The sequence below is a fragment of the Scatophagus argus genome, chromosome 10 (assembly GCF_020382885.2).
Source record: "Scatophagus argus isolate fScaArg1 chromosome 10, fScaArg1.pri, whole genome shotgun sequence".
NCBI lineage: Eukaryota > Metazoa > Chordata > Actinopteri > Scatophagidae > Scatophagus > Scatophagus argus.
In genome coordinates, this window is record NC_058502.1 from 7202656 (window position 1) to 7229363 (window position 26708).

Here is a 26708-nt window from a genome sequence, read left to right on the forward strand (position 1 = left end):
ATCAAATGTCCAAATGTATTTCCAAAACACAAGGTAGACCTAAAACAAAACTCTCCAAAAGATATTTGATTCACAGTTGGAGACAAAAATATGAAGTGTTTCATCACTGTGCTTAAAAAAAAAGACTTAAACAAATAGTTAATTATTAAAATAGATTAGGTATAATCAAATCAATAACTTCACTTTCTAATTCAATGCACCGCCCAGCGCAGAGGCTCGGTGAAGCAGATCGAACATACCGACAACAGAACCGCATGTCCTGTACAGCAGGTGCCTAGGAAGTAAAAGTTTCCGGAAAGAATAATGCGTATTTATTAAAACATCCATTAGGCGTTTCAGCAGCAATCTCAACTGGAAAAAAACACAAGAAGGAACACAACAAGAGGAACACTTCTGTTTGTGTGTCTACGGGGCTTACAAGCAGCGGATGCGGAAGGACCAGCTAGCTAACGGTAACTGTTGTACAGCTAACTTTGCTGTCGGGTTTTTTTTTGTTTTTTTGTAATCACCTTGCTTAATGGGTTTGTTGTATGACACCTTTCGAAATTTGGTTCAATGGTGAGAGTTCTTGGTATTAAAATTATTCGTCTACTTGTGGATGCCTTCTGTCGGTAAACTAAGCTAACCGAAACCCTTAATCGTCATTGGCTGCCAACAGACACCGGAAGTAATAAGTCTGTAGATGTTAATGAGCTATAACCAGCGACAGTACGCTATTTTTATCAAGCGGGACGGTTTGATCGAAAATGCTGTGGATTTATAAAACTCAGGTGGTGTTAGGTGTATGTGTGACGATCCGATGTTAATAAGGTTAAACTGATAGGGATGGCAGGAGCTCCCGGTGTTCTCCAGGTAACAGGTAAGACTAATTGGGTTCATAAGCTGGTAGATGTTTGGTCGCCATGTCAGTAATAAGAGAAGTTGGCGTTTTAGTTTGCTCGCATGTAAGTGTGAAGCAGGAGGGAGATGTCTTTTTTTCTTTTTACAATTGACCAGTTATATAATGGGAATGATGGTGGGATAATGGGGAGTCATCTTCCTCATTAACTTTCATTATCAGTTTTCCAAATCTGTACTTGTTATGGTCTTAGAGTCATTTTGCCTACAGATTCACTCAACAATCATCCGTTTCTTTGTTGCTGGTGGACATGAGTCACATTATGTATTTTTTGTTTCAGTTATTTTTGTTGTGAAGAGTAGGATCCTCTTCGTGCGCTCTTTTCTCTTTTTTAAAGCAAACAACCATACTTATCAACGGAAGAAATTGTCTACAAAAACACAAGAAAAAGAAATAAGGTCACTTCTGTTGAGTCATATTTATATAATTTTGGATGTGAACTATTAGAGAATGGACTCAAAACTTTCACTTTGCCAGCTTTTATTGGGAGGATTTTATACTTTTCTTGGTATATTATTACAAATTGAAATTACTTACTTACTTACTAAAACAATATAAATATTAAAACACATATTTTGCACTTAATAAAGTAGCATCACAAACCGTGGTAATCTCCAATGTGAAATTCAGCATTCAAAAGTGCTATGCTAGAGCTCAGATGCAGTGAGAAGGCCAACTCACCAAAATAAATTCAAATCAAATTTAAGAGTTTTTTCGTAAGTCTGAAAATGTTTGTCAAGAATAGCTTAGCAGCCTTTATGTTCTATAAGGTCTGCTATAGGTGAATCCTCCTACAGATGTCTTACTTATGGACTTTCTGAAGGTGTGTTTGCACCACTGAGTCTGGAGCATTTATTCCTAAAGTTTGGATCCTCTGGCTAGGTGGAAAAAAAAGATAAACTCACATCACAACAAATAAGTGCTGCTGAGATGCCTTTGGTCTCCTCTGTTTTCCAGAGTCCTGGAAATTACTTCAAATGTGTTTGATCATCGTAGTGCAAACAGAAGGATGTTGACATCTGAAAACCTGTGGTTGCTCATGCTTGAAACTCTGCAGTGTGAAACCACACAAAGCAAATACAGAAATGCATTATGCTGCTGCTGCTGCTGCTGCTGTTGTTGTTGTTGTTGTAGTAGCCTAGCAGTGTGACTGTTTCCCAGCATGGTGGCTTGATCTTATTTCCCAAACTGATAGACAGTATGTTTACTTAAGACCACACCACTGTGTGGGTCCTTAAGACTTTACGAGTCCAATACAGTAATACAAAATCAGTGTGTCCTTACTTCAGAGTCAGCCTTGCAATGGTACTATTTGATAACAACCACAATATTTGATAACAACAAGTGCAATGAGCTTGTGAGAATTAAATTTTACAGCACAGTACCCTAAGGCTGTCAAAGTATCATAAAGTCAAGTTAATTTGAGCAAATGATGTGTTATTGAGAATTAATTCTGCTGAATTTAAACGCAGGCTATAAGAATGTGTGGCACTGATTTCCATCTGTCTGTTAGCGGAGAGTGCCTTATCCTTCAGTAAGGTCTGTTGTGTTTTCTTGTGTGGCATCACACAGCTGCACTGTATGTCTTGAGCAGACAGTCAGAGGAGGTTGTACAGTTGTTTTGCTGCACTCGTTCCTGGTGTCTTTGTTGCTTCACTTGGGTTAGGGTTGTGCAGTTGTTTCTATGTTTATATCACAAATATTGGTCACTTGAAATTGCCTTTAGGCGATCTACTCATCAGGGGGTGGCAGCAGTAGGAGGGGGTGGGGAAAGGTATGTCACAGCATGGCAGGAACATTGCCATGTTACCTCACCAGGCGTGTGGAGAACGTTGATGATGGGTAATGGAATGGAATGCAATGGAAAAGAGAGAGCAAACTAGTTTGTAATTAGGGATTTAAATTAACTTTGCTTGTGCTGATTAATGGGGCTCGGAGGGCGGTCATGCCAAGAGTGCATGATTTTACTTAGTGCAACTTGAGTTGTGATATACCATCTACTTACCAGTCGGCACAAGCCTACCTTGGGTGTCGAGTGAGTGCTCAGATTTGTTGTTGTGGGAACAGTCATTACACGACATTAACGCTGGTAGATATTTTCCTCTCATTCACTGACATTCTGTGTGAGCAAAAGGGCGAAAAAATTATTCGCTTCCATCCACCTGTGGAGCTCTACTTTGTTGAACTTTGGCTGGCAAAGTCGTAGACTCAGCCAGTAAAAATGATGTGGGTGTGGTTGACTCCTTAAATCATCTACACACACAACCAGACAGATTTCTGTGTGTGTCGCATCCTGCACTGCCCACATTTGTCTGCATTTGTGCAAATGTGACCGTGCCTCAAGGCAGCTGCTTTTTAAAAGGTTGGAAAACAGCTGTGTCCTTGTTGGTGACTTTGACATCTGTGGTGTAGACCCCAAAATACTTCCACACAGTCCTTCTCAGATGTTTATTTCAGAAGGATGACTTTGCTCATCCACATTTCGCTCAGCATTTATTCATTTATTTTACTAGCTTAGCTCACTGATGGGTCAACAGGCCATCCAATAGGTCATGAGTTTTCACCCTCTGTTGGACCACAAGGCAAATAAATCCAGAGGGCCTGTTTTAAGTCTGATTTTGAACAGGTCGTTACAGAATAATACAGAATTTTGAATAAAAAGTGACAGCCTTACAAAAAGCATGGATAGCTGCACAAATCCAGCCTTGACACACAGCAAGGCTTCACTGACCAGTCTTAACATCTTGCACCCCATTAGCTGAGGAGGCTTTGTGTATGAACGCCTCTGCTTTATAAGCTTTTTGTTTTGTTGAACTTTCAGGCCCTAAACTTTTGTTTAGCTGGTCTCTGGTGTCTTGTTCTTACAATTGCACCATGTAATGTGAAGGCAGCTCTTTTTAATGATTTTGAAATACTGCTCGACAGATTTATACTTCACTAAAGAACATGTGTAAAACCTGTATATGCTGGTGTAGCTCACACACTCGTTCGTACACTTCTGTTACTATGTGACTGTTGTAATGCACTGTATACACACATGAAAAACAACATATATTACACAACTCAAGCTCTCATACCCGAAAGCGTCGTGTATACAGAAAATGTATACCTACTGTGATTTAAGACTCTGTCTGTAAGAGGCACTTTGTATGTCTTATAGCCCTCTTTTGTGGATTTTTTTTTAGAAAACATTTCCTGCTATACTGTGTGTCTTATTGAATGATGCAGAGGGGTAGGGATCCATGAATCTTGCTGCTTTCTGTGATTTGCAAATTGACAGGCAGCTACATCTTGCTCCTTTTATTACTGTTTTTTTTTCTAAACTAAACTTCCTTTGCTTCAATATGAATAACTTTATTGTTATTATCTGTATTTCACTGTTTGTCATTTTGTCAACAAATGTAGATTTATCTTCATCTGTAGGTTTGACAGGTGGTAGATATTCTTGTAAATAATATATATCAGAGAAGCAGTAAATTTTCCTCCTTAGGATGATAACCCATTGTGAGAGCTCAGTGTCCCCACAAAACCCTATTCATAATAGATTATTATTGAGCTGAAGATCATTTTTCACCTGGGATGTCTCAGTAGGGATTTCTCAAAATGTCAACAGCTCAGTGTGATTGCTCAGTGTGACACGACTATCTCATTTCATAGAAACCTAGGCCTATAGTCAAGGTAGAGAGGGGCTATCCAAAGGAATCTCGAGTCCCTATCAAACTGAGAAGCATTGGGGAGACTTGTTTCCGATAGTGCTTAATTGAATGAGAACAGTGGATGCTTAGTATGTTTTGCTGTGAACTTTAAACCACTGTTAGCAGATACTGCCGCCTGAGGGCTCTGTGTATATCCACTAGCAAGCCTGCAGTGGACTCCTTGGCACTCAGTGCCCCTCTTTTAATGCAGTTTCCCCCCCGACTACCTTTGCTTTTAATATCTGTGCTTGATCAAAAATAAAATTCAGGAACATGTAGTTAATCACCATGGCGGGTTCAATGTGCACTCCTCTCACCAAACCTGCTTATTGACTGAGCCAGCACCAACGATCAGCCTACTAAGCTTTTAATCTAAAACACAATTACCACCTAAGACTCGATGGTTCCAGGCAATAAATGTTTTCTGTTATTCCATGGGAACTGTTGCTGTAGCTCTAATTTGCACACTCCATTGGCCAGTTAGACCAATAAACTAAAAGGCAAGACATATTTATTTTCAGTTATTTATTTGTGTATGCATGCATACATACAACAACAGCACTTCTTACTAAGCAGTACTCTTATGATTCTGAACAATGTAATGCAATAATTTTAGTCTGAACACTCTGCACAGTCACTGAAAATGACTATAATCTTGTAGTCATCAATAGTTATATGTATCAAATAATATTACTTGTTCATTACTGTTGCTTTCAATGGACCAGGGTGACTTTGACATAATAGAGCAAAACATCTTGATTAAAAAACAGGAAGCACCGTAATAGGGTGAATTATAATTTCATTGTGTTTCTATCTCTCAGTCCAGTGGAGTTTGTTTTGTCTCTGTAATGACAGCATTGTTATTCGAGGTCTCAGGTCTTGTTGTTATCTGAGCAAGGTTGCACAGCAGATGGGAAGTTAGATAGTCCCACTAGTAGCTCCTGCCTCTTCCCTGCTCCCTCCCCTTGCTCCACCTCTGATACATTTTTTCTTTCTAATCTTTCTGGCCCCATCACACCTCTCCATTTTTGTATTCATTGTGAGACATCACCATATGGTATAGTGGCTGTTCAGACATATGCACTGGGGACAAACAGAGAAAAGCAACATGGTTGGCACAATGCATCAGCCCTATTAATCTGACGAGCCCTCTAGACACAGAAACCTATCAGAGAGCTGTGGAAAATGGCATGTCATGAATGTGTTTGCATGCATGTGTGTTATATCTTTACCAAATGCATGCGCCAAGAGCTCAGGTTAATACATTAACTTTGACATCACATTAAAAAAATACTGACCGTTATTTCCACTGCAGCATCATAAGGGAAATGTGAGAAGGTCCCTCAGTCACTGTCTGACTCACTTGAAGGGGGTCAATGAGGTTTCCAACATGGTTCTTCTTGTGCAAATAAAACATGCTGACTTTCATACAGGAATTATACCGTACTATCTCTTGATATTAAACAGCCATTTTATTTCTCACATTGCACCGTATATGGTGAAAACCTTGAGTAGTGATATACAACTGATCAACATGATCAAATACTTTTCACATGTAATTAAAAAAAATCATCTGACTGACTGCTTACTCTTGTATTTTTATGAAGCATTGATAAAAGTAAACTATGGCTGCACTTCACAAAGTCACTTTCAAACTTAAATACTTGATATTTGCTGACATTTTATAGACCAAGAAATGAATTAAATGTGATAATAACTAGTAGATTAATGGAGAATTATTATTATTATTATATATTTGTTGTATTCCAAGTGCAAGGTAAATAAAATGTGTAAATGCGTGAAAAAAAATTCCCCATAGCTATTTACAGTTATTTTAAGTCATAACCTCAGTTAACTGAAGTAGAAGTGAGCAAAGCATAGAATTGTAATTTTTAAATGATAGGATTTTCAAAGCTCCTTAATGGCCTGTCGTTCTGAATAGTCTGTTGAACCATGAGTAATAGTTTCCGTCAAAGCAATCTGACGGTGCACGCTGTGGAAACTATTTCACGTGTAGGTTTCCAAATGGCACAGTCTGACAATGTCACATCAAAGAATTAATTTTTCAAATGTGTTTTTTTTCTGTTTTTCTAGATTCACTATGGTTTTGGAGTGTAGAGCTGCAGGTTTTATGGCTCAACAGGAACAAAGTTGTTCTGACAACCAAATAAGCATGAGCAGGTACACAGTCCTAACCCAAATTATGATGTGTTTGTATAGTCCTTAGTGACACAGTGATCATTAAGGGCTATACAACTTCAGCTTTAAAGAAGACTTACATTTTTGAAAGAAAAATAGAAACCTTAAAGGAAAATGATCCTCACTCACTTGTAGAATAGACTGGGCAAATTTCACCATATCAATTCAAACTCTGAAGAAGAAAGGCAACAAACAATCCACCCTGACAGACTTACACTGACCATTTATATTTCTACAGGATGAAACAGAAAGAGGAGAAATGCAAATGAGAGACTGGAGTGTAACTGCAGAGATGAAAGGAAAGCTGTTATGGGTTTACAATGATCTGTAGTGCAATCACAAACATTAATCTTCTATCATATTTGCCTGTAGATATTTTTTCATCATTGTAGCCTTGCCTTCTGATAATACAAACAGATTAGCTGACCTAGTGGTCTCGCTTATGCTACAAAATTGTTGTTTATATTTACATTATTTTCAAGAGCGGTTTGAATTCAAAGATAGCGGAGATGGCCAGGGCTGACTTGGGGCCTCAGTAATAAATATTGTAATCTTTCAGCATACAGTAGGGACATTGTGTAGGTGATAATGGTGGCAGTAAGAAAAAAAATGACCTAGCTACAGGTAGTGCTGCAATTTGTGCATGACCTCTGATATGCTCCCAGCAATAATTGCATGTAACAAAAGTATTCTTTGAAAGGTTATTGCAGTAGTTCATATTAATATGTCTGCCTTCTGTAATTATAATTAAATCAGCTTATAATTTGGCTAAAAGGTTCCTGTAACAATTGGCTACTTTGAAGACTATTTTAGAAATTTACCATAACCCAGCATTAATCACGCCAACCCCTATTCTCCCAGTTTAATTGTATTTGCCTTTTGCTAATATTAATATTTCTTCTCAATACGGAAATCACTGGCTATTGGCTATTGCTAGAACCTGTTAAGACCTATTTGAAGCCTTTTGTTTTTAAACAGGGCATTACAATGGATGTTCATAAGCTAATTTAGGCCATTTGGGCAGAAGCCTTTTAGCCCGTGATGCATCAGTGAGTTACAGCTTAGCCCTGGTGGGCAGTCTCTTTGAGCCCTAATGAAGAGCAGTATGTCACTGACCATATGGCAGGAGTCATGGTGTTAGTACAGTCACTCAGTGCCAGCTAAGACATGTTAAGATAGCAACTGTGCGTGTGTGTGTGTCTGTGTGTGTGCACACGTGTATGTTCTCATCTATGTGTACAGTATTTGCACACTTTATGGTGCTAAAATGCCTGCGTGTGTGTTGTTTGTGTACAATATAAACGTGCTTGTGAGTGTGTTTTGTGGGTTGTAAAGGTTTGCGGCATGTGCCAACAAGCCTGGCTTGAGAATGCTAACAGACGGCCTGGTTTTTCATTAGTGCGGGTCAGTGGCTGAAAGTAAGGCCTGAGAGAACCTGCTGGGTAGACAGACTGTCAGCCACATCAAGTGGACAAATGGGGCTGTCCAGGGCCTTGGGGCATCCAACAAGGTCAAGGGTCATTAGCATCACAGAGGTGTATATGACAGTATTCGGCGACTCCGAGACAGGAGCAGTCCATGTGTTCTTGTTTTAATTTCTTTGTATAGCTACTAGGGCTGCAACCAAAAATTACTTTTATTAATGATTCACCTTTTGGTCTATATGTCAGAAAAAAAGTGACAAATGTCCATCACAAATAACAGTTTCCCTAAAGATCCAAGGTCATCATGGTAGCGCTCTTCATATTCCTGGTTTGGACAGACCCAAAGCCCAAAATATTTACCACTAGAAAAGCAGCCAATCAAACACAAGCTGCAACATGGGGATATTTGGCATTTCACCTTGTTGCACTTCTAGTAACTACAATCATAATTTTAAAATCTTCATATTCAAAATTGACTTATGCGTTTTCTTTGGAGTAAATTACTTGATTATTTTTTTTAAAATGAAAGATGCTCCCAAAATATGCATAAAAATCTTTTTATATGCACTTGAGGTGATCCACAGCCAAGAGTGGCTCCATTATTTCATGCCAAGTCATCAGTGTGAAATACAAAAGACAATAAAATGTGTGTTATTGTTCTATATTCAAGTGATGCAAATTATACTTTAGCCTTTGTTTCATAATCCAGGCATTGCCTGGGTGTATAAAAGACATAACAAATAGACTGTAATGCCCTGAAAGACATTAACAGTAATGACCTTATTCATTTGACACCATTACAATTACCCAACCCAGGGGCTCAGCAGCTCTTGTCTCTCTCTCTCTTCTATCTCTGTCTTTCTCTCAGTCATTTTCCTTCCAATGCTGCAATTCAGCTCACAGTTTGATTCAGAGTCGCTTATCATGCATACATCATCCCGGCAAGACGTGTCTTCATCAGGCGGAAGATACTGACATACATAAACACACACAAATGGACAATAGTGCAGACACATTAATCTTTAAGCACCTTTTGAGAGTTGAGCACAGGCGCGAAAGTACTGCAGTAAATTAGTACAAAACTGGTAGAACTAATTAGCCACTGTTTTGTTGAGAGATGTTATAAGGGAAATAGCATGAGAGACGAGATATGTTTAACAGATGATCCATACGCAGGGCGCTTCACAGTGGTAACCCCCACTGAGAGAAATTATTGCTGTAAACAGAAGCTTGCATCTCATAAATGCATCTGCATTTATTTGACTTGACGCCGAGCTTCACAATGCCGTCTTTGGCGGCAGGTGATCTCTTTCTCTCAGCAAGAATAGCATTGACTGCCATCCATGATAAAACTGAGAAAAATGGGCTAAGTGGAAAAAGAAGCGAGACGGGGTTTGCCATCTGGCATGCAGGCAGAAAGCAGCAGCACCTTGATGACCTGAATTTCCGATAGGGCCTCACCTGCCTTTTGTCAGTAAAATTCAGATTCGGCTTTTCAATTCAAAAAATTAAACTATTCGAATTGATATCAGCCTCCATAAGGTTCATGTTTCACCTGTACTCATGGTTTTATACATTGCATCATGTAAATAGTAGGAGTAGTGCTGTGCATCCTCCTCATAGTTCAGTTAGAAAATCCCAATTCCTGGCTGCTCCAGGCAGCATCTTTCTTGCCGTCTCTCCTGCTGACAGCGCTGTCTTCTGAAGAGTCAATCACAGTGGACAGCAGGGCTGAAGGATATGCAAAAAAGCCTTTTTTCTTTCTTTTTCTTTCTTTTTTTTTGCTGGATAGTGAACCAATCAAACCATGTTTTCAGTCTGGAGAATATGATTTGTAGACTGGGGCATCATTGTGAGACCACAGTGCTTCATTTTTATGGTGCTGCCATTCAATTATATCACCCTTCTTTGCTTAGTTGTTTTGTGGTCATTTTGAGACTTGGTTTGGAAAATTTATATTGTGCCATTGTGCTCCTGCATTACTCTATTTGCAGTGAGACAGCTAAAATATAAAAGTAAAAGTGCAATAACTTGACTCATAAAATGAAATTTATTTGTTTTTATTTATTATTATTATTTGTTTTTCTGGTTAATTTCTGAAAGTCCTTGATTTTAAGTCTGATTTTTACATTTAAAAACCAGGGACCAAATCATCGGCTTTTGTGATATCTCAATGACTTATTCACCTTCCATTGTGGATAATTGACCTTAAGGTACAAGAGATGATAGGTCACTGTATGCTGTTAAAATAAGTTACAAATTTTACAGGTAGCTAATATGTTATGATACTATTTAATTTATGCAATACAGTATGACTTCATGTTGTACTATATTTCATAGCAATTGTTTCCTTGTGTCCTTTTATCCTTGCATTTTATTCATTAAATGTTATGGCTTTTTATGTAGTTTATAAAGTAACCACTATTTATTACCTGGTAATCATGACTAGAAATAGCCTCATTTTTAGTGGAAACAGACTTGAAGTGTAATAAAGGCTAGCAAAGCCCTTTCCTGTCTGCAGAAACTCAAGTCCTCCTTCTTTTGTTAGTGGATCTATTAGCATGTCTACTTTTGGATTGTTTGCTGGCATGGCAACCTGAGCTACAAGCTAATGAGCTTGGTGGACTCTATAATGACTGGTCAAATAAACACATCAGACTTGTCTTCTCAGTCTTTTCAGATTTTTTCACTCTTGCTAAAGCACCAGCTACCTTTTCAGATAGATAAAATTCTCTTCAAGCTGAATTTCAAATAGCATTTCAGTTGTATTTATTTACAAATGAAAAGGTTGAAAGGATATGCAGGGCTTGTATCTGCAAAATAAGATTATTATCATGAGTGAAGCATTATTCTGTGTCCCCAAACTTGGGCCTCACCCTGAGCTGCACACTTAATTAAACTGTGTTGCTGTATTCAGTCTGAGGTTTATCCACATTATTTGGGTTTCTTTTATTTTTCTGTTATTCTTAACCTTGGAGTTCTTGCTGTCTTACCTTGAAAGAATTTGAGAGACACAGTGAAATATTAACTTTGAGTAACATCATACTATAGATACATTTAAAGCAGTGAGATAAATACCGTAGCTTTAAGGTATTATGACAGGGAGGATGAGAGAACATAGTTTTCAAGGCAAAATCTGACCTCAAAACTCTGTTATAGTTTGAATTTTTCTTTAAGTTTGACTTGTCCCTTAAGGAGAGAAACCAACAATATAAGAATAGACTTTTTCCCTTTCTGCTTGTTGCAATTCAGTGCAACATTACAAATATTTCTGGAGGCATTTTACACAAAGCCTGCTATGACTGGCTTTGAGTGATCTATTTATAGTATAACAGTTAAACATCAAACAGTGAAGTTAGCAGTCAGCCCTGATATTTATGATTTAAACCAAGATTCCTTCACTATCTAGTTTATAAATTTGACTTGTATTTGATTTATGATGGTCTCTGTTATTATTTTGTATATTTTGGGATATACGTAAACCATTCTGCATTAGATTGTACAGTAAAGATTGTGCATTTCTTTTAAAAACTCTTAATTCTGTCAAATCATCAAAACTTTCTACATAAATGCATCCCTGTGAATTCTTGTATTATGGTATGCCAAGCCGGTTCTGAATAGGAAAACAAAAATAAAACAAGGCAGATTACTCAATGCCATAATTGCCTGTATTGTTCCGAAAAGTTCTCTTAATCTCACAAAGTATGAGCTAAAATTTTCAAAAGGTGCTAATGAGAGGATCATACATACTAATTAAGTGATCACAGGGAGATCCTTTGGGGGCATTATACATGTTTCATTTGTTCATAGAGATGGTTGTAAAAATGTAGTTTTTTAGTCTTCATAGCTTTAATCTTTGTGCATATTTTTTTCTGTCATTTTACAAACTGACCCCTAATTTCCTATGTTTGCATTTTAAAGTATTCTTGTTACTAGCATTTACTTGTTACTCTATTTTAGTTTCTGACTTGTGTTAACTTCATTTACCAGATACTATATTTGGGATACAATTGCATACCAACATATACTATACATATACATACATGTATTAAACGAGCTCCTGACCATTAGCTGTTGTTACACAGGCGCATAGAAAAGCTTGCAGTATGATAATCATTTCTACAACAATCATTCTTCTTTTCCAAGATTACTCATAGTTTTATCCGTGTCAAAACTTAGATTAGTAGTTCTGAGTTATAATCCTCTTAAAATAATGAATAAACTTTGAATGTCTATGCTCTTTTTATTAAACTTAGCACCTAGCTTTCATCTCATCTCAGAATTCATCATTCCTCATGTCTACATCCTGGTAGCCAAACACAAAGCAAATCTCAGACTAGTTGGTTTGGAGGCAGCTTCTAGCCTCCATCTAAGCTTCCATTATGCATTATTAGAAATGTATTAATTGATTTGTTTTTTTTACACTATAACCCGATGTTCTTGCAGACAGAAATGAATTCCCATGCCGACACGTTCAAGCACCCATTTACAGTGCAAGTTCTGAAAGTTCAATTTAGAATCACTTACCACATGGAATACTTTACAGTCAGCAAGATTGTTAATAAAATTACACTCTTGTCTGAGCACAAACACACGTGTCATATGCACAAGGAAACTGTCTTTACGCTGTCTACAAACAGCTGTCACTTGGGGCATTTGGAGCCTAGACATAACTGTTAGATTCAGTTGTCTTAAATTAAACGGAAGGAAACAGTGAAGAGAAAAGAGAAATTCACCCAGAAATACTAATACCAATGTTAAAAAAAACGTGAAGCACTTTAATCAAAGCACTGCTTCCATGACTGTGATTCCCAGTAATTCAAAGTTTAAATAGACATAATGGCTCAGTTACCCATAAATTCAGTGGTATCATAACAAATGCAGATTGCAGTAGAAACCTAGAGATAGCGTGTTTAATTTCATTTATTCCCTATCACGGTTAATGCTTTCAGTCTAAACTCTCTCATGTATTGGCCACAAGCTATGCTTGTCTCTGCAAGTTTAGTTTATTTAAAAGAGGTCATAGGATCCCATTATTTAAAAAAAATAAAAATCAGTTTTTAGAGGCAGCTTCCTTAACTAACCTAATACATCATTTAAAATGAGATGATTATGGTAATGTTTCCTAACTTGACTCAAAGATATATCAAAACTAAACCCACTATGCTTGAACTGAATATGAGTTTCCACTAATTGTCTCCACATAGACATCGCCCACCTCTCCATCTGAAATTTTGTTTTGACTGCCATCAGAGGACCATAAAAGTGTGTTCTTAAAGAAAAGGTGGACATTTTTAACATCAAATGTGGTAATTAGCTGAAAATAAAATCACTTCAGGAGAACTCATCATTACTGTCAACTCTAATTCTGTAATATTGTTGCACTGTGGATGTAATAAATGGATAATTTGGTTTAAAGAGTGGATTGTTTATATGTGAATAGGGTCTATCATTAGATTATGTTCTTAAAATTGTTTCAGCGGTGGCTGTTGAGCATCCTTTGTTGGTGGAGGATATTCAGTGTATACAAGCACTGCATACCATGCGTGCTCTAGTTCCTGGAAAGGCAAATAATGGGCAAAATGTTTTGTGGTACCTTTATTCTCCATGATAGACTGTCTTTTGAAATGACTGTGAAATGGCAACAGAAGGACACCATACAGTGTTGTCTGGGAGTGATACAAAACACTCAGTTTGGATTGGCACTGTTTTTACTTCTGTTCTACTGTGTATGTATGCATCTGTATTGTTTTGAGTATCTGTATCTAATTATGATCTTACTAAAATGTGGATATGCACTTTTATGTGTTGTGCAGGTGTCTATATGTGTCTGCTTGAGATTAATCTGATGGTTTGCAATTCAATCAGACCCTGAAGTTGAATTCACTCTGCAAAGATCCATCATCAAAGCAGGGGACATTAACACAGCAGCAGTGATGGGACATTATTTACAGCACAATGGAGAGGAGGAACATGCCAGCACTCCCATTTGTGCAGGCGTGGCACTGCAAGCAGAGGGATCAGGAAAGTGACAAAGTTAACAAAAACAGTGAAAGTCAAAGCAGATCCATGTGAGACAATACTTGTCAGTTATTCAAAATGTTCCCCAACTTTGGTCATGTTTTGGTCCTGTCAAATTAAATAGGCCTTCTTTGCACTGTCACAGGGCATTTTCTCCTTTTTGTCACTGGTGCTTTCTTTTGCTTCATCTTCTGCTCTCCCATCTGTCTGGATCATCTATGAAAAAGTAGAGACAGTCAAAAGAGCCTAAAATCACTTTTCACAAAGGTCAGTTGATCATATTTTATACCACTGTGTTATTGTAATAAGCCTTAATATTCTCTCAGATATTTCTTTGCCATCGATTAACTTTGCTCGACATAATAGAACTCACTCAACCAACAGAATCATCTCTACACATAATATATCCAATCCTAGAAATATCAGTAATTTAAGAGTTTCATTTCATTTATATGTGCACAGTCCAGGGCCGCTGTTTGCCAAACTACAGCATACAGTGAGACCACTCGACTGTATTAAAAATGTTTCTGTTTTCATTTTATTTTGAACAGCTGAAAGCACATGCACATCACAGAAAAATGTCTCTAACAAACGGCTTGCATATTTTATTTGATGTAGTATTTGAAATCTTACCTCTCTGTTTGTTTGTGTGCATGTTATCATAACTATTATTGATTACTGAGGATGTTTTACAGACTTCTAAGCGTCAGTACGAACATCATTTATGTCATTATCATTCATCTCTCTGCTTCACAGCCCTTTACCTCCAGTTTTTCATTGCTCCTTAAGATACACAAAAAGCTCCTTCAGTTTCTTCTTGCATGAGTAATCTGGCGATCTTTGGGCAAGTCCCAGCCACTGATAATTAGCTTACTTGTCAAGTGGACACAACTAGATGAACAACTGGTTCTCTCGAGTTCCACTACAATGGAAGTGTAGCCATGGATATAGCTCTATGAAATTAACATCTCAGCCAATCAGTCAGCCCTGCCTTTTTGTGACTGCCGGAATCGGCTGTGCTTCACCGCTGAGAGATAGCCTGCCGGGGGCCATGCTAGCCGGAATACAAGAACCACAATTAAATCCTTGTGTCACTTCCATTAATGATGCTAATCTATTCATCTATCTGGAGATCTTTCGGCCTCGGCTTATTGAAATGTGGACACTGCTTTGATCGGGCCGAGATACTGAGAACTCTGCACATGAAGGCAGCATAAGTCAAAAGCCTTTGCAAAGGGATGTTGCTGTTAGGGAAGATACACACTGGGTAAGCCTATCCAAACAGTTATTATAATAGAATTACGTTTTGATAGCATTTTATCTCAGTGCACCATGCTTTGAAACATTCTAGGATACATTAAATTCTTGTCTCTCTAAAAGAAACAATTTTGAAAGAGTTATTTACTGTGTTTTCCAGAAAACAGCATGAATTTTCAGCCATTTTTAGGAGATGGAAACAAATCCCAAGATGTAGTCAAAGCATCCAGTGCCTTGAGTGGAATCCAGCCTGTGGTTATGTAAATGTATCCTTTCTCCAATATAGGATTATTCAAATGAGGTTGTTTAAGACCCTGCTACTTTTGTTTAAGCTATTGTACAAGTCAGGGAGAAAAGTAATCGAATTAAAAGTGTGGGAATCATGAAGCTATCTAGCAGCCAGTGTCATAATGTTCCAGCATCTACCGTCAATCATTGTATGGGAAGGAGGCACAAATCAGCTAAGAGGTGGAGAGAGGTGAAGTGAGACTCTATGAAGCAATGAGTAACACCTGTGTCCCTGTACACATCTCCTCACCTTTTCTTTTAAGAGGTAGTGAACTGTAGAAAAAGTACACCTGAGTAGCTAGAGAGAGGAAGTCAATGAGATGTTCACGGGCTAAAAGATCGGGGAGGAGGGCTGGGTGATTATGGCTAAAAATACAATCATAATATATTTCCATATTTCCATATTGATCAATATCAATATTTATCGCAAAAAGCTTTGGAAATTAGTTACTGCTGTCAATTATCCTGACAAACAGAAAGAAGCCAGATGGTTCATTAGTTAAACTTTAAACTATAGTGTATGAACATAAGAAAATACAATAACATATTCATAAGATTTGATTCAAAACATTTAGCTTTGCAGGCATGGCTTGATTTTAGAAAATATTTTGTGATTAAAAACAGAATATATTGAATTAAATTCAGGGAAGTGCAGCCATCTTCTGATGAATGCTCAACCTGGTATTTGCATGCTGTACTGGCTTTTGGAAACCTTCACAAATCATCTGTTCCAGACAGTAGCCAGAGAAAGCTGTGGAAGAAAAGAGGGAAATAGCATTTGCACTCTTTTGACATTTAAATTGTTTAGCACTCTGCAATAGACAGATGTCATATAAAATAGTCATGAGAATGAGTTTTGGTTGAAAATTATTTTAGAGACGTGTTGATTAAACTTAATTGTCATTTTGAGGCTTTAGTGTGAATTGTTGTGTTGCTTGTACAGGTTGTTATTTCTAGCAGGGTGTTCATGCTACTGTGCATAAGCATGTTGCATTTATTGCATACATTGTGAAATCCTAAGCGTTAACATGTGAATTACTACTATTGTGAAGCATAATTTTGTGATTTTTATGTTCAAAGAAAGCCAACATTGTCTCGATGATGATGCAAATGACAATATGCAGAAAAAACATCATCCTATTGTGTTGTTCATCGTCGTTTTTTGTTGCAGAAACTTTTGCAATGACGTCTCAGTTGCTGGTTGCATAGCAAGGCCAGATGTTGGAGAGCTACTTCTCTCCCCCTGCTAATGTGCTACAAGCTCTCCTCCTGTGAGATAGCTGAAAGTGTTTATCAAATTGGCAGTCACTGATCTTTAGAGGATGAGGTGAGAGTGCGTTCTCACGAGGCGGGAGGGTTGTTCATCTCATGTTTTTAGAACATTAGCTCCACATTTCGACATAAGTCATTCTTATTAGTGGTTTAAATGTGCCGTACAGTATGACCTGACTTAAGCGTAATGGTAACATGCGTAAAGCCCATGTTTTTGCACACAGTACAAAGAAGGCAGCTGGAGGGAAGATGTCACTGTCATGAAGGAGGCAGCAAACATGCGAACAATGTCAGGTCATTTTTGATGTCTTCCTATTTGACAGTTTTGCTTCTGCTTTGAATCCCGCTGTGGATGATGTTATTATTACTTTTGGAAATGGAAATGCATGTTGAGTTTCATCTCCACTTGGCTAAAATTCAGTCGCATTGTGGGCTGCATTTGGTCATATTCCAATTATAATGTGTTCTTTACATGTTAACCAGCTACGGGTCAGAAATGGAAAAGAAGATGAAATGCTCAGTTTTTGGCAGCCACTTTGTCTCATGGTTCTTCGTAGCTCTCTGTCTTAGGCAGACTAAAATAGACATGTTTTCATTTTGAAGTTTTAAATAAGTGGTCATTGAAGGTCAAAGCAACATAGTGCTGCTTGACTTCCTCTTATCTGTCCTCTGAGGTCTCTGTTTAGAGTATAAAGCTGTATGCCATCACGGAGTCATGCTCACTGACTGGAATGGAGCCACTGTGCACCGGAATGTGCATTACCTGTATGCGTGTGTGTCCATTTGAGTGAATATGCACTCCAAGGTTGGTCTGACTCTAGTGTACAGGGTCAGTTGGGGGTCAAGGTTCTTCTTTAATGCCGAGTCACACTGGGTGGCACTCAACTCACAAGGTCCAAAGTCATGACTCTGCCTGTGATTTCTAAATGCCCTGCAGATGTGCAGATGTTTAGCTACTTAATGTATTCATTTAGTCAGCAAATCAATGGGCAGCTGCAGCAATGCACTCAGGTGTAAAGGATTTTTCTAATATTTATTTATTTAGAGCCTCTGTGTATAGATTGATGTTTTCAGTATGAGATGTTTATGTTTATTATGTGATTGCTACCGTGAAATTCACGTTAGCTGGGACTTTACCATTATGCAGACACACCAGTGTAACTCATAATGTTTGCTCCATCTTCTCTGTAACTTTTATCACAATGAGTATATTGATATAATTTAAATTCTAAATGACAACTGTGTTGTGTTCATTCAGAAAAAAAACAAACAAAGGTGAACTTAAGTGCAGAGTTTCTGAACTCCATCGTTCTGAGTGAATGAAATGCTGCCCCTGAAAACAGTGCTGTCATATTATTGAGTGGGAGCTTTCAGACTTTCTAAATAATTTTACAATTAACAGCAGCAGCAGTGACAGCAGTAATGTTAGGAGGAATTGCAGCAATTACTGCAATTGCTTTGAACAGTACTTTCCAACATGTATTTTGAGATATGCTATTGGACAATGTTTTTGATTGTGACAACTTTTCACCTGCACTTGATTGTGCTTCAAATTGATATTCAGCCAACTGCTTGCTCCGTCACATTTAAGTTTAAGTTTTTTCCACATTACACATGGAATCAAACAGCACTGAAATCGTGCCATGCCTCTAGAATGATATGAACAAAAGTGAAAAGCATGATAATATATTCCTATTCATTATTTTCTTCTTTAAATTGGCAAAACCCCTGGAATCGCACAAATGCTACTTTTTTTTCTTGTGTGTACGGGGGATTTTTGAATACTGCTAGTTGTCAACCGCTGGCCTATAGAGCTGCGAGTCTGGTTTCTGTATGTCCGCGAACATATCTCTGTTTGACAGCCTCTGTAAAACATGCAGCTTCTTCAGTTCCTCATGTATTTATGCCATACGCTACCTTCTGAGGTGTTGTTGATGAGACAGACATATAGCCAAGTTGCTTGCGGCCAAAATCAGACTTGCGGTCTTTTTTTTTTTTTTTTTTCTTTTTTTTTTTACTTGAATAACTTTGCAGGCAGACAGCATGCTGAAACCTGGATCAGAGAGTCTGTACAGTGATGCGATTATGCACTGCACAAGTCCGTGTTGCTGTAGTCAAACTAACTGTGAAGTTGTTCACTTCAGAGGAAATAGAAGGAAATTGTTGGAAGTTGCCTTCTCTGAAAAGATCATCTGAGCTGAGTGTTATTACAGAAGATGGAGACGACGATTATTATAAATCAGACTAATTTTTTTTTTCCCCCCTGGATATGTTCAGATGCTGTGTTCACACTGCTATGCTGAATTGTTCTCGATTAGCAGCTACTTGTATACTACCATTAGTGCAGGACTTATACATGGACTGTGTCACAGCCTGGCAGTCAGCCAGACTGGAAGGAATCTGCACCTTTATTTCCCTTTGGTGCCCTTTTCCCCTCTGTACTGGGCTAATCTGGCCTGACAGAGTGGGTGTAACATTACACAAACCCTAGAGCCATCCTGCTGCTTGCTAATTAACTCTGCTCATCAACCATCGCTGTATGAAGAGCTGTATTTAGAAAACACCATACAGTAAGCCCATGAGAATGTGTTCATGATCAAGAAAGCAAGAAGATTTGACAGGAAGCGATATTAGCGTAATGTTCATGGTTAGTCATATTTGGATAACTGTAATGTTTTGTAATTCAAAAATGTCAGTCAATTTGCTGCTATTTACATGTGCACTTTACGTACTTATTGTGAATGACGTGGAGACACAAGAGTAAATGAACAATTTAAAATGAAATTTTAGTATTCAGTACCCTCCACTTTGGCTGTTGAGCTTCAAATGGCTCTGTTTCTTGAGCGCAGAGCTCTGCCTCGTTCCAGAGGGGTTTGAGTAGGTGGATTATGAGAGAAGGAAAACAAACTTCAAAACAACCCTCCCTGTCGCATCACTCACACAGCCTGTTCCCTCACACTGTACCTCCTCCTGCTTAGAATCCATTTACAGTAAAAAAAAAAAAAAAAAAAAAAAAAATTCAATCTCATGGCACTGCTGCGAGGGTCTGTTATAGTATAAAAGCAGTGCCACCAATGTCCACTCATGTCTTCATTAAAATATATAAGTAGAATAATCAGCAGTATTAATAAATATTAATAACCTTGAGCAGCGCATAAGAAACACATCATAATTAGTGAGAGGATTGTGGAGGTAGTTCGCTTGTAATGTGTTTCTGCTAAAAGCCATGTGTTCTTGTAGGAACATAATAACATAACATGGCGAAGAATGGTTTCAGTCTTGGTCAGCTTCGGTCTGAAATAAACATGTCTGTCTTTGTCTGTACATTTACTGTATTGTATGCTCACTGTGACTAGTTAGATTAATGCGCATGTTTAATTTTTACCCAGTAGTTCTAACATATAGATTTTTTCAGTGTCATTTAAAATTTGGGTCAGAAGTGCTATATGTATGTATATGAACACTGCTTGTGTACTGAATCAGTGCTTATACTGTATACTCTCTACTTAAAGGGCATCTGTCACATCTTAAAAATTGGGAATTGAAATCAAAGTGCCACCTCTAAGCTGTTGGAATCATTAGCTTTGTGGTGTTTCCTCCCTTCTGCACGATATGCTTGCTGTGTTTGATGAGCTGACTCACACTAGTCCTGTCTCCTTGTAATTCTGTGTGTATATAACTAATTTGCAGCCGTAAACATGTATAAAGGGAAACACAATGTCACTGAAATTACATTTACCATTAACACAATGAGAAGATGTTGGTAACTAGCTTTTTTTTATTATTATTATTGTGTTTAAACCAAAATCATTATCTTTTCTTAAACTTTTGTTGCTGTACACCTAACCACAGATGAGAGTCTGGACATGAAGTGAGGATTCTTGTGTCCAATCTTTGTAATTTGTATGCCTACCATTCACACTGACCAACTCCATGCAACTCCAAGTGTTTAATTCACTCAAAGACACATTGTTATCCAGACAGTGATTATGTTTGTCACCACAACACAATTATGCAAACAAAAAAAATATGCAAACACAGTTTCTGAGTTGGATACAAAAAAAAACAAAACAGCGTGATTAAACAGTACATTGCAAAAGCCCAAGCAACGCAGCCACAACCCCTTCAGAACAGCCAAGAAACATGCTCGTATGAGCTGAGTCAGCGCAGTGACTAGTAAATGTTGGCTGTGTTTGTGTTGCTCCTCAGGTAAAAAGCAGTGAAAGCTGCCCTGCCTGTGTCTCCATCTCTTTGGAATCACTCCCAGAGAGCATGACTCAAACAGACAGTTGCACCCAGGCTCAATCCTCTCCATCAGCCACTGGCACATTCTGAGGCATTGCTTTCTCCGCTAACCACCTGTATGTGTGTGTAGGCTTCGTGTCCAGTTTCATGCTCTTGTGATTGCCGCCTCAGACAGGTTTGAGATAAGATAATAAATAATAGAATTGTGGTATGTCATGCCATGCTGTGTTTTATAAAAATAAAGAAAGGATGAAAACATCTAGAAGATATTAAGAAGAGTTGCAGACAGATTAGTGCAGGGAGTTTCTGTGGAACAAATAGTAAAAGAAATCACCCGTGCATTATCCAGTTAAGTAATTTGGCGTGTCACACAAAGTTTTGTGGCCGTGGGCTGAAAGGAACTTTGCATATAGTTAGTCCATCAGTTGTTATAAGGGAGTGAACAGAAGGGTTTGTGAGTGATTTTCTTTTTTCCTGAATATGAAACAGCTTTTTGAAAGTCAGAGGTCTCTATTTTGACAGTGTTAGTGTTTAACATCTATTGCCATCTCAAACGGTTATTGGCACACAGCAGCGGTATTTGTAAAGTTGGCAACAAGAGGTGAGACAACTTAAAAATAATGAGCTGCATGAGGTTTAAAATGTTGACTGTATGTCCTATCTTATTTTTTTTTCCCCCCTCGAGTCTGCTTTTGGCTGCCTGCATTCAGGTGTTTTGGTTCAATACTATTTTTTCCTGTCATGAGAAGTAAGAGAGGAAGATTATTGAGTGAGGAGCAAATTAGAGATAGCAAATGGAGGCAAAAAATATAATTTTCTTCAGGGAACTGAAGTTCATGTTACTTAGTATACAGTAATTGAGACCATAATGTTCACTTTAAACTTTGATATATGGTAGGGTGCACATTAATGTGTCAGAATGTGTGGGAGCAGTAAGAAAACATCTTGTAACTGGGTTTGCGTCCTTTAAAAGGCACATTTTATTGTGATTGATCACTGAGGGTAACTGCGTTTTGTCAAATGGTTGAAAAAGTTAAATTCATACCTATTTTGTGCTTCAACCCTGACATTAGAAGAGTGTGTCCTGTTTGCAGACTGCTCTGCGTATGTTACACTTCATCACATTTCGTTGTGCTTTTGGCATCCATATTTAATCTGTGTTCACGTCATAAGTTCAATCATAATTTGATTAAGGCAATAATTCTAGACACACAGAGCCCAAATAACCGCCGTACTCTGATTATGATGATGTAATTAAGCTTTAAAGTGATGAAGCACATTCACAGTAACATGCAGTTGTTACAATGTCATTAATTAACACCAGTCAAGACATGTATACAGTTCCTGAAATGAAGTAAGTTTTGCATTTATTCAGCTTGAAGAATGGCTATACAATGTGAAGAAACTGTGGGTTAGACTTATTGGTAGTTCTCTCCAGTAGCTAACAAGATCATACTATAGAATCATCTAAAGACCAGTTTGCCAGCCACCCACACTACAATCTGTGGTTCACTCTCAGAATAGATTACTCACACATACTGGAACACACAGCATAGATCAGAAGACATATTCCTAACCAGCAAAGTAAGATGGCAATAAATTCAGAGAAGCCTATAGACAGCCCATCCAACATAAATAAATGACTATCATTCACAGGCACAAACAGTTTGCAGAACACCATAACTGACGGTGTCTTTTTTGCAATACTTAACTGGACCTTCTCGATAATTGCCAAAGTGAAAATCAAACAACTTAGCTCAAAGGTTGAATTAACCCGCACTAGATTTTCAAACAAGAAGCCTACAGCACAATTTCATCTTCTCTAAAGATGACACTCATCTGACAGGCCCAAGACACTGATCACAGCATTCATTAAAAAGCTCAACGCCAACTCCCATTGGGGACACTGAATCAGACTGTTTCCCAGCTCTTTTCAGTTTTCAGCCATGTTCGAACAAGTCACCCAAATCACCTGTCATTGCCAAGTTCAATCATTTCAAGCACTAGGAACTCAAAGGAAAGTGAAAGAAATGGAAGGCAAACTGAATTCAGACTCAGTGATGAACGTCCACATGAATCAGTGAATTATTGCAGTATTATATCCTTTTTGTAGACAAAATTGCATGTCGGACTTGTTTGGCTCGTGTGGAACAACTGGGGACTGCCTATCTATTTAAACCCAATTTCTGAAAGAGTTTTTTGGGGGAGGTGTCATTTTAACCTTGTTACTCCCACAGTTTTGATCCCAAATAATGGTTGTAAATAGTACAGTGATAGTAGTTATGGTAGTTAATTTTTATAGGAAAAAGACCAAAGCTACAAGTGATGAGTGACAGTGCTGTTGATACTGTAATTGAATAAGTCTTGTTCTAATTCTTCTCCAGGGTGTAATTGTGCTTCCGGATTACCAAACACTCAGTCAGAGCCTGTAATTATTCACACATAATGGTTTGACTGATGTTCCGTTTGTCTTTTTTCGGATTGTAAAACTATCTCAAGTACCAGTAAAATTTTATGATACTGCTGTACCGCACCATAAATGTTTGATCATTTCATTGCTTCAGTCAGATCTAGTCTAGTTATTTCAAGATTTGCAACTTTGATGACATTTACCATGCTGTTGACGATAAGAGAGATGATCCCAGCTGACACCTGTTTGAATTTGGGGAAAAGAGGTCATTTCAGTTTTTTTATTGTTAAGCTTCATCCCTTTAGAAGTAAAAAAAAAAAAAAAAAAAACACCATCTATTCATAACTTGTTGTGTTGCAACCCTTGTAGAGGAGTAAAGCTAAGCCCGACTGTGACTGGATCCCTGAAGTTCAAAAGACATCCGTATTCATACCTGTGGGAGGATGCACAACAGACGTGGTCTGAAATGGTCTTTTGTCCCTGGTGTTTCATCTTGTCTGCCATTGCCATTTATACATTTTATATAAGTATGATTATGTGACATATATTATCATGTGACATTTAAGCAGTCCCAGGGCAATTTTAAATGAATAAATGCCCCTTCTCTTTCGTCGTACACAGCTACATGAATGGCCGGGGGTCTTTTTACTGTTATTAAATCTATTCATGGAAGAAAATCAAGCAAACTCTTAAATAGTGCACAAACGTATACTTTTGAATACTCTGCTTTCTTATAATAGGCATTCACTTGTTCAAATCAGTGCCCACTTCAGTGCAGGCTGGTCTGATATTATAGCTAAATAATGTTAGACACGTTCGGAGATTTATCAGGTTGTCCTTTGCATGGCAGCAATAACAAAAATCTACTTGTTGAAAGGAAGCCACAGTTCGAAGAGATGGAAAGATGAGTGACTGTCGGATACATGGGGTTATTCTCTGATGCTTTAATGTGTATCTTCTATAAAACAGGTTTAACACACACTGTCATTTCATGAGACAGAAGCCGCTGTGATCAGGTTGTGACATAAAAATATTCGTCTTGCAATTTTTCTTCAAGGACTTCCTGTTTGCAATCATCTGAAAGCTTTTTCAGATGATTACACATAACTGCTAGATGATTGCACGCAGGAAGGCAGATGTCTGGTTCTGATGGCACTCATATCAGTTTGGAATACATTTATCTATTTATATCTATACGTTTGATATTTTGTTTCATCTCCTCTGTCTTGTCATTATCATTATTACTTCTGTTTTTTTCCTCTCTGTCTTCACATAACATCAGTGGCTAGATGCAACAAGTCTAATCAAGTCTGAAAGTTGTTTTGGAAAAATAAGGTCATAAGTAGATAAGGTGGGTTCAAAGAAGTTAGATCTAAAGTGAATTATATCATGGCGTTGTGAATATCAGAATTTGGCATTTTCCTTTGACCTTCACTCCAAGCACAATTTAAAACTGCTGTCTGTCACATTTGTTACTTTTTGTACTTTAGTCAAACATTTGAGCATTGTTTCCACATCTGCTGAAGACATTTGTATCCCAGCAAAGTCTCAACTTGGCAGCTGAATATTCCTGCAAGGCTTATATGGCAGCTAGTAGTGTCAAGTACTGCTGTTGGGCATTGTGACTGGATTTGACTTTGAATGTCTTGATATTTTTGTCCCTTCCCCACCCCCCGAATGCCAAGTCTGCTAGCTTGTATGGTGTATGACTCTCAAGGAGTAGGGTTGGAGGATGTGACCTCTTATGGAGTGCGACAGAAGAAATTTGTCCACCTGTAGACTGCTTTCACTGTGGGAGCTATCCCTGTCTCTGCTACATAGTCAGGGCTGGATTCTTGTGATGTTTCCATCAAGCTGCCTCACAAGGTGATGTGATGTAGGCAGCAGGACTGCTTACCGTGTTGTCTTGTGATGTGAGTGCAACAGTTGTTGGCAGTAATGCACCTCTAAGCTGGTTTGCCAACTGCAGCAGAAGAGAATACAGAAGAATACAGAGCAGGAGGGATCCCAATCAAATGTTGTGTGATCCTGTGTGTCTGAAACTGTGTTATCTCATGAGAGGTAGTTGTGTCTGTTTCTGTATGGAAGTTTCAAATGAAAGAAAATGTAATGAAATGTGACCAAGTACAGCGCAGTTTGGTTATTTTAAACCATTTCTTTGTAGAATTTACAGAACCATGTCTGTTCTGTAATGTACTGTTATTATGATGTAAAATTACATCAGCCACATCTAACTTTGGGACCAAAAGGAACGTAATTAAACCACTAAACTGCACCCCAGGATAGGCACTCGAATACGCCACCAAAATCTGGCCACTGTTCACAGAATTTTAGACATCCACTTGTAAATGACCTCCATTATGTCTTTTAATGTCTCCTTTGGGATTATTTTTGATTTCTTCAACATCAAAGCAGAATGGCATTGTTGAGGGCATGTAAGAACAATAAGACAATGAGTCTTATTGTTCTTACATGCCCTTTACAATGCCATTCTTCATGTATCATTTTAATTGAATCTAATTACTTTATTTTAGCATTTAGTCATTGGTTCCTATGTTAACCTTTGCCGCCACATTTCAACAGATGTCTTCTCCAAAGACAAAGCTTGTCCTTTTACAGTTCATACTGTATCACCTAAACAAAAGATATTACCATTTGACTATGCTGTGTTGGTGTTGGTGGCATCCCCACCAACTCTGGCTCATATCGTGCATGTTGTCACCTTCAAATATGATTTGATCTGTTGTGGCTCAAATTAGTGGAACTTTGATGGATATTTTGTGACTTTATTGCTGTTGGTGATTGTAGAGAGGTAAGAGATGAGTTTTTTGTGTTGCTGTTGTTCTTGCACTGTTGCGCTCTTCTCTCTTTATGGAACTATATATATATATTTTTTTATTTTAATATGGTTTTATTCAGGGCTTAATGTATCAAAAAGTGGCATTAATACTATGGGTGGCAAAAGGCCCTAGGTGTCCATTTTGTTCTCTGTGTTGATG

General features: G+C 38.0%; 1 protein-coding gene across 5 annotated transcripts in view; it reads left to right on the forward strand.

Moving 5' to 3' along the window:
- The window catches only part of grid1a (glutamate receptor, ionotropic, delta 1a), a 210401-nt gene that overhangs the window by 52426 nt on the left and 131267 nt on the right, over positions 1–26708 (forward strand). The window contains exon 1 of one of the 5 annotated variants that reach the window (XM_046401819.1): positions 221–452. The exons of 3 other annotated variants lie outside the window; for them this stretch is intronic. In XM_046401819.1, coding sequence (XP_046257775.1) covers positions 428–452 — 25 coding nt within the window. In that variant the 5' untranslated portion in view covers positions 221–427. Of the gene's footprint in view, positions 1–220; positions 453–535; positions 860–26708 lie in introns of those variants that run through there. One more of the 5 variants, XM_046401818.1, reaches the window with a different exon arrangement.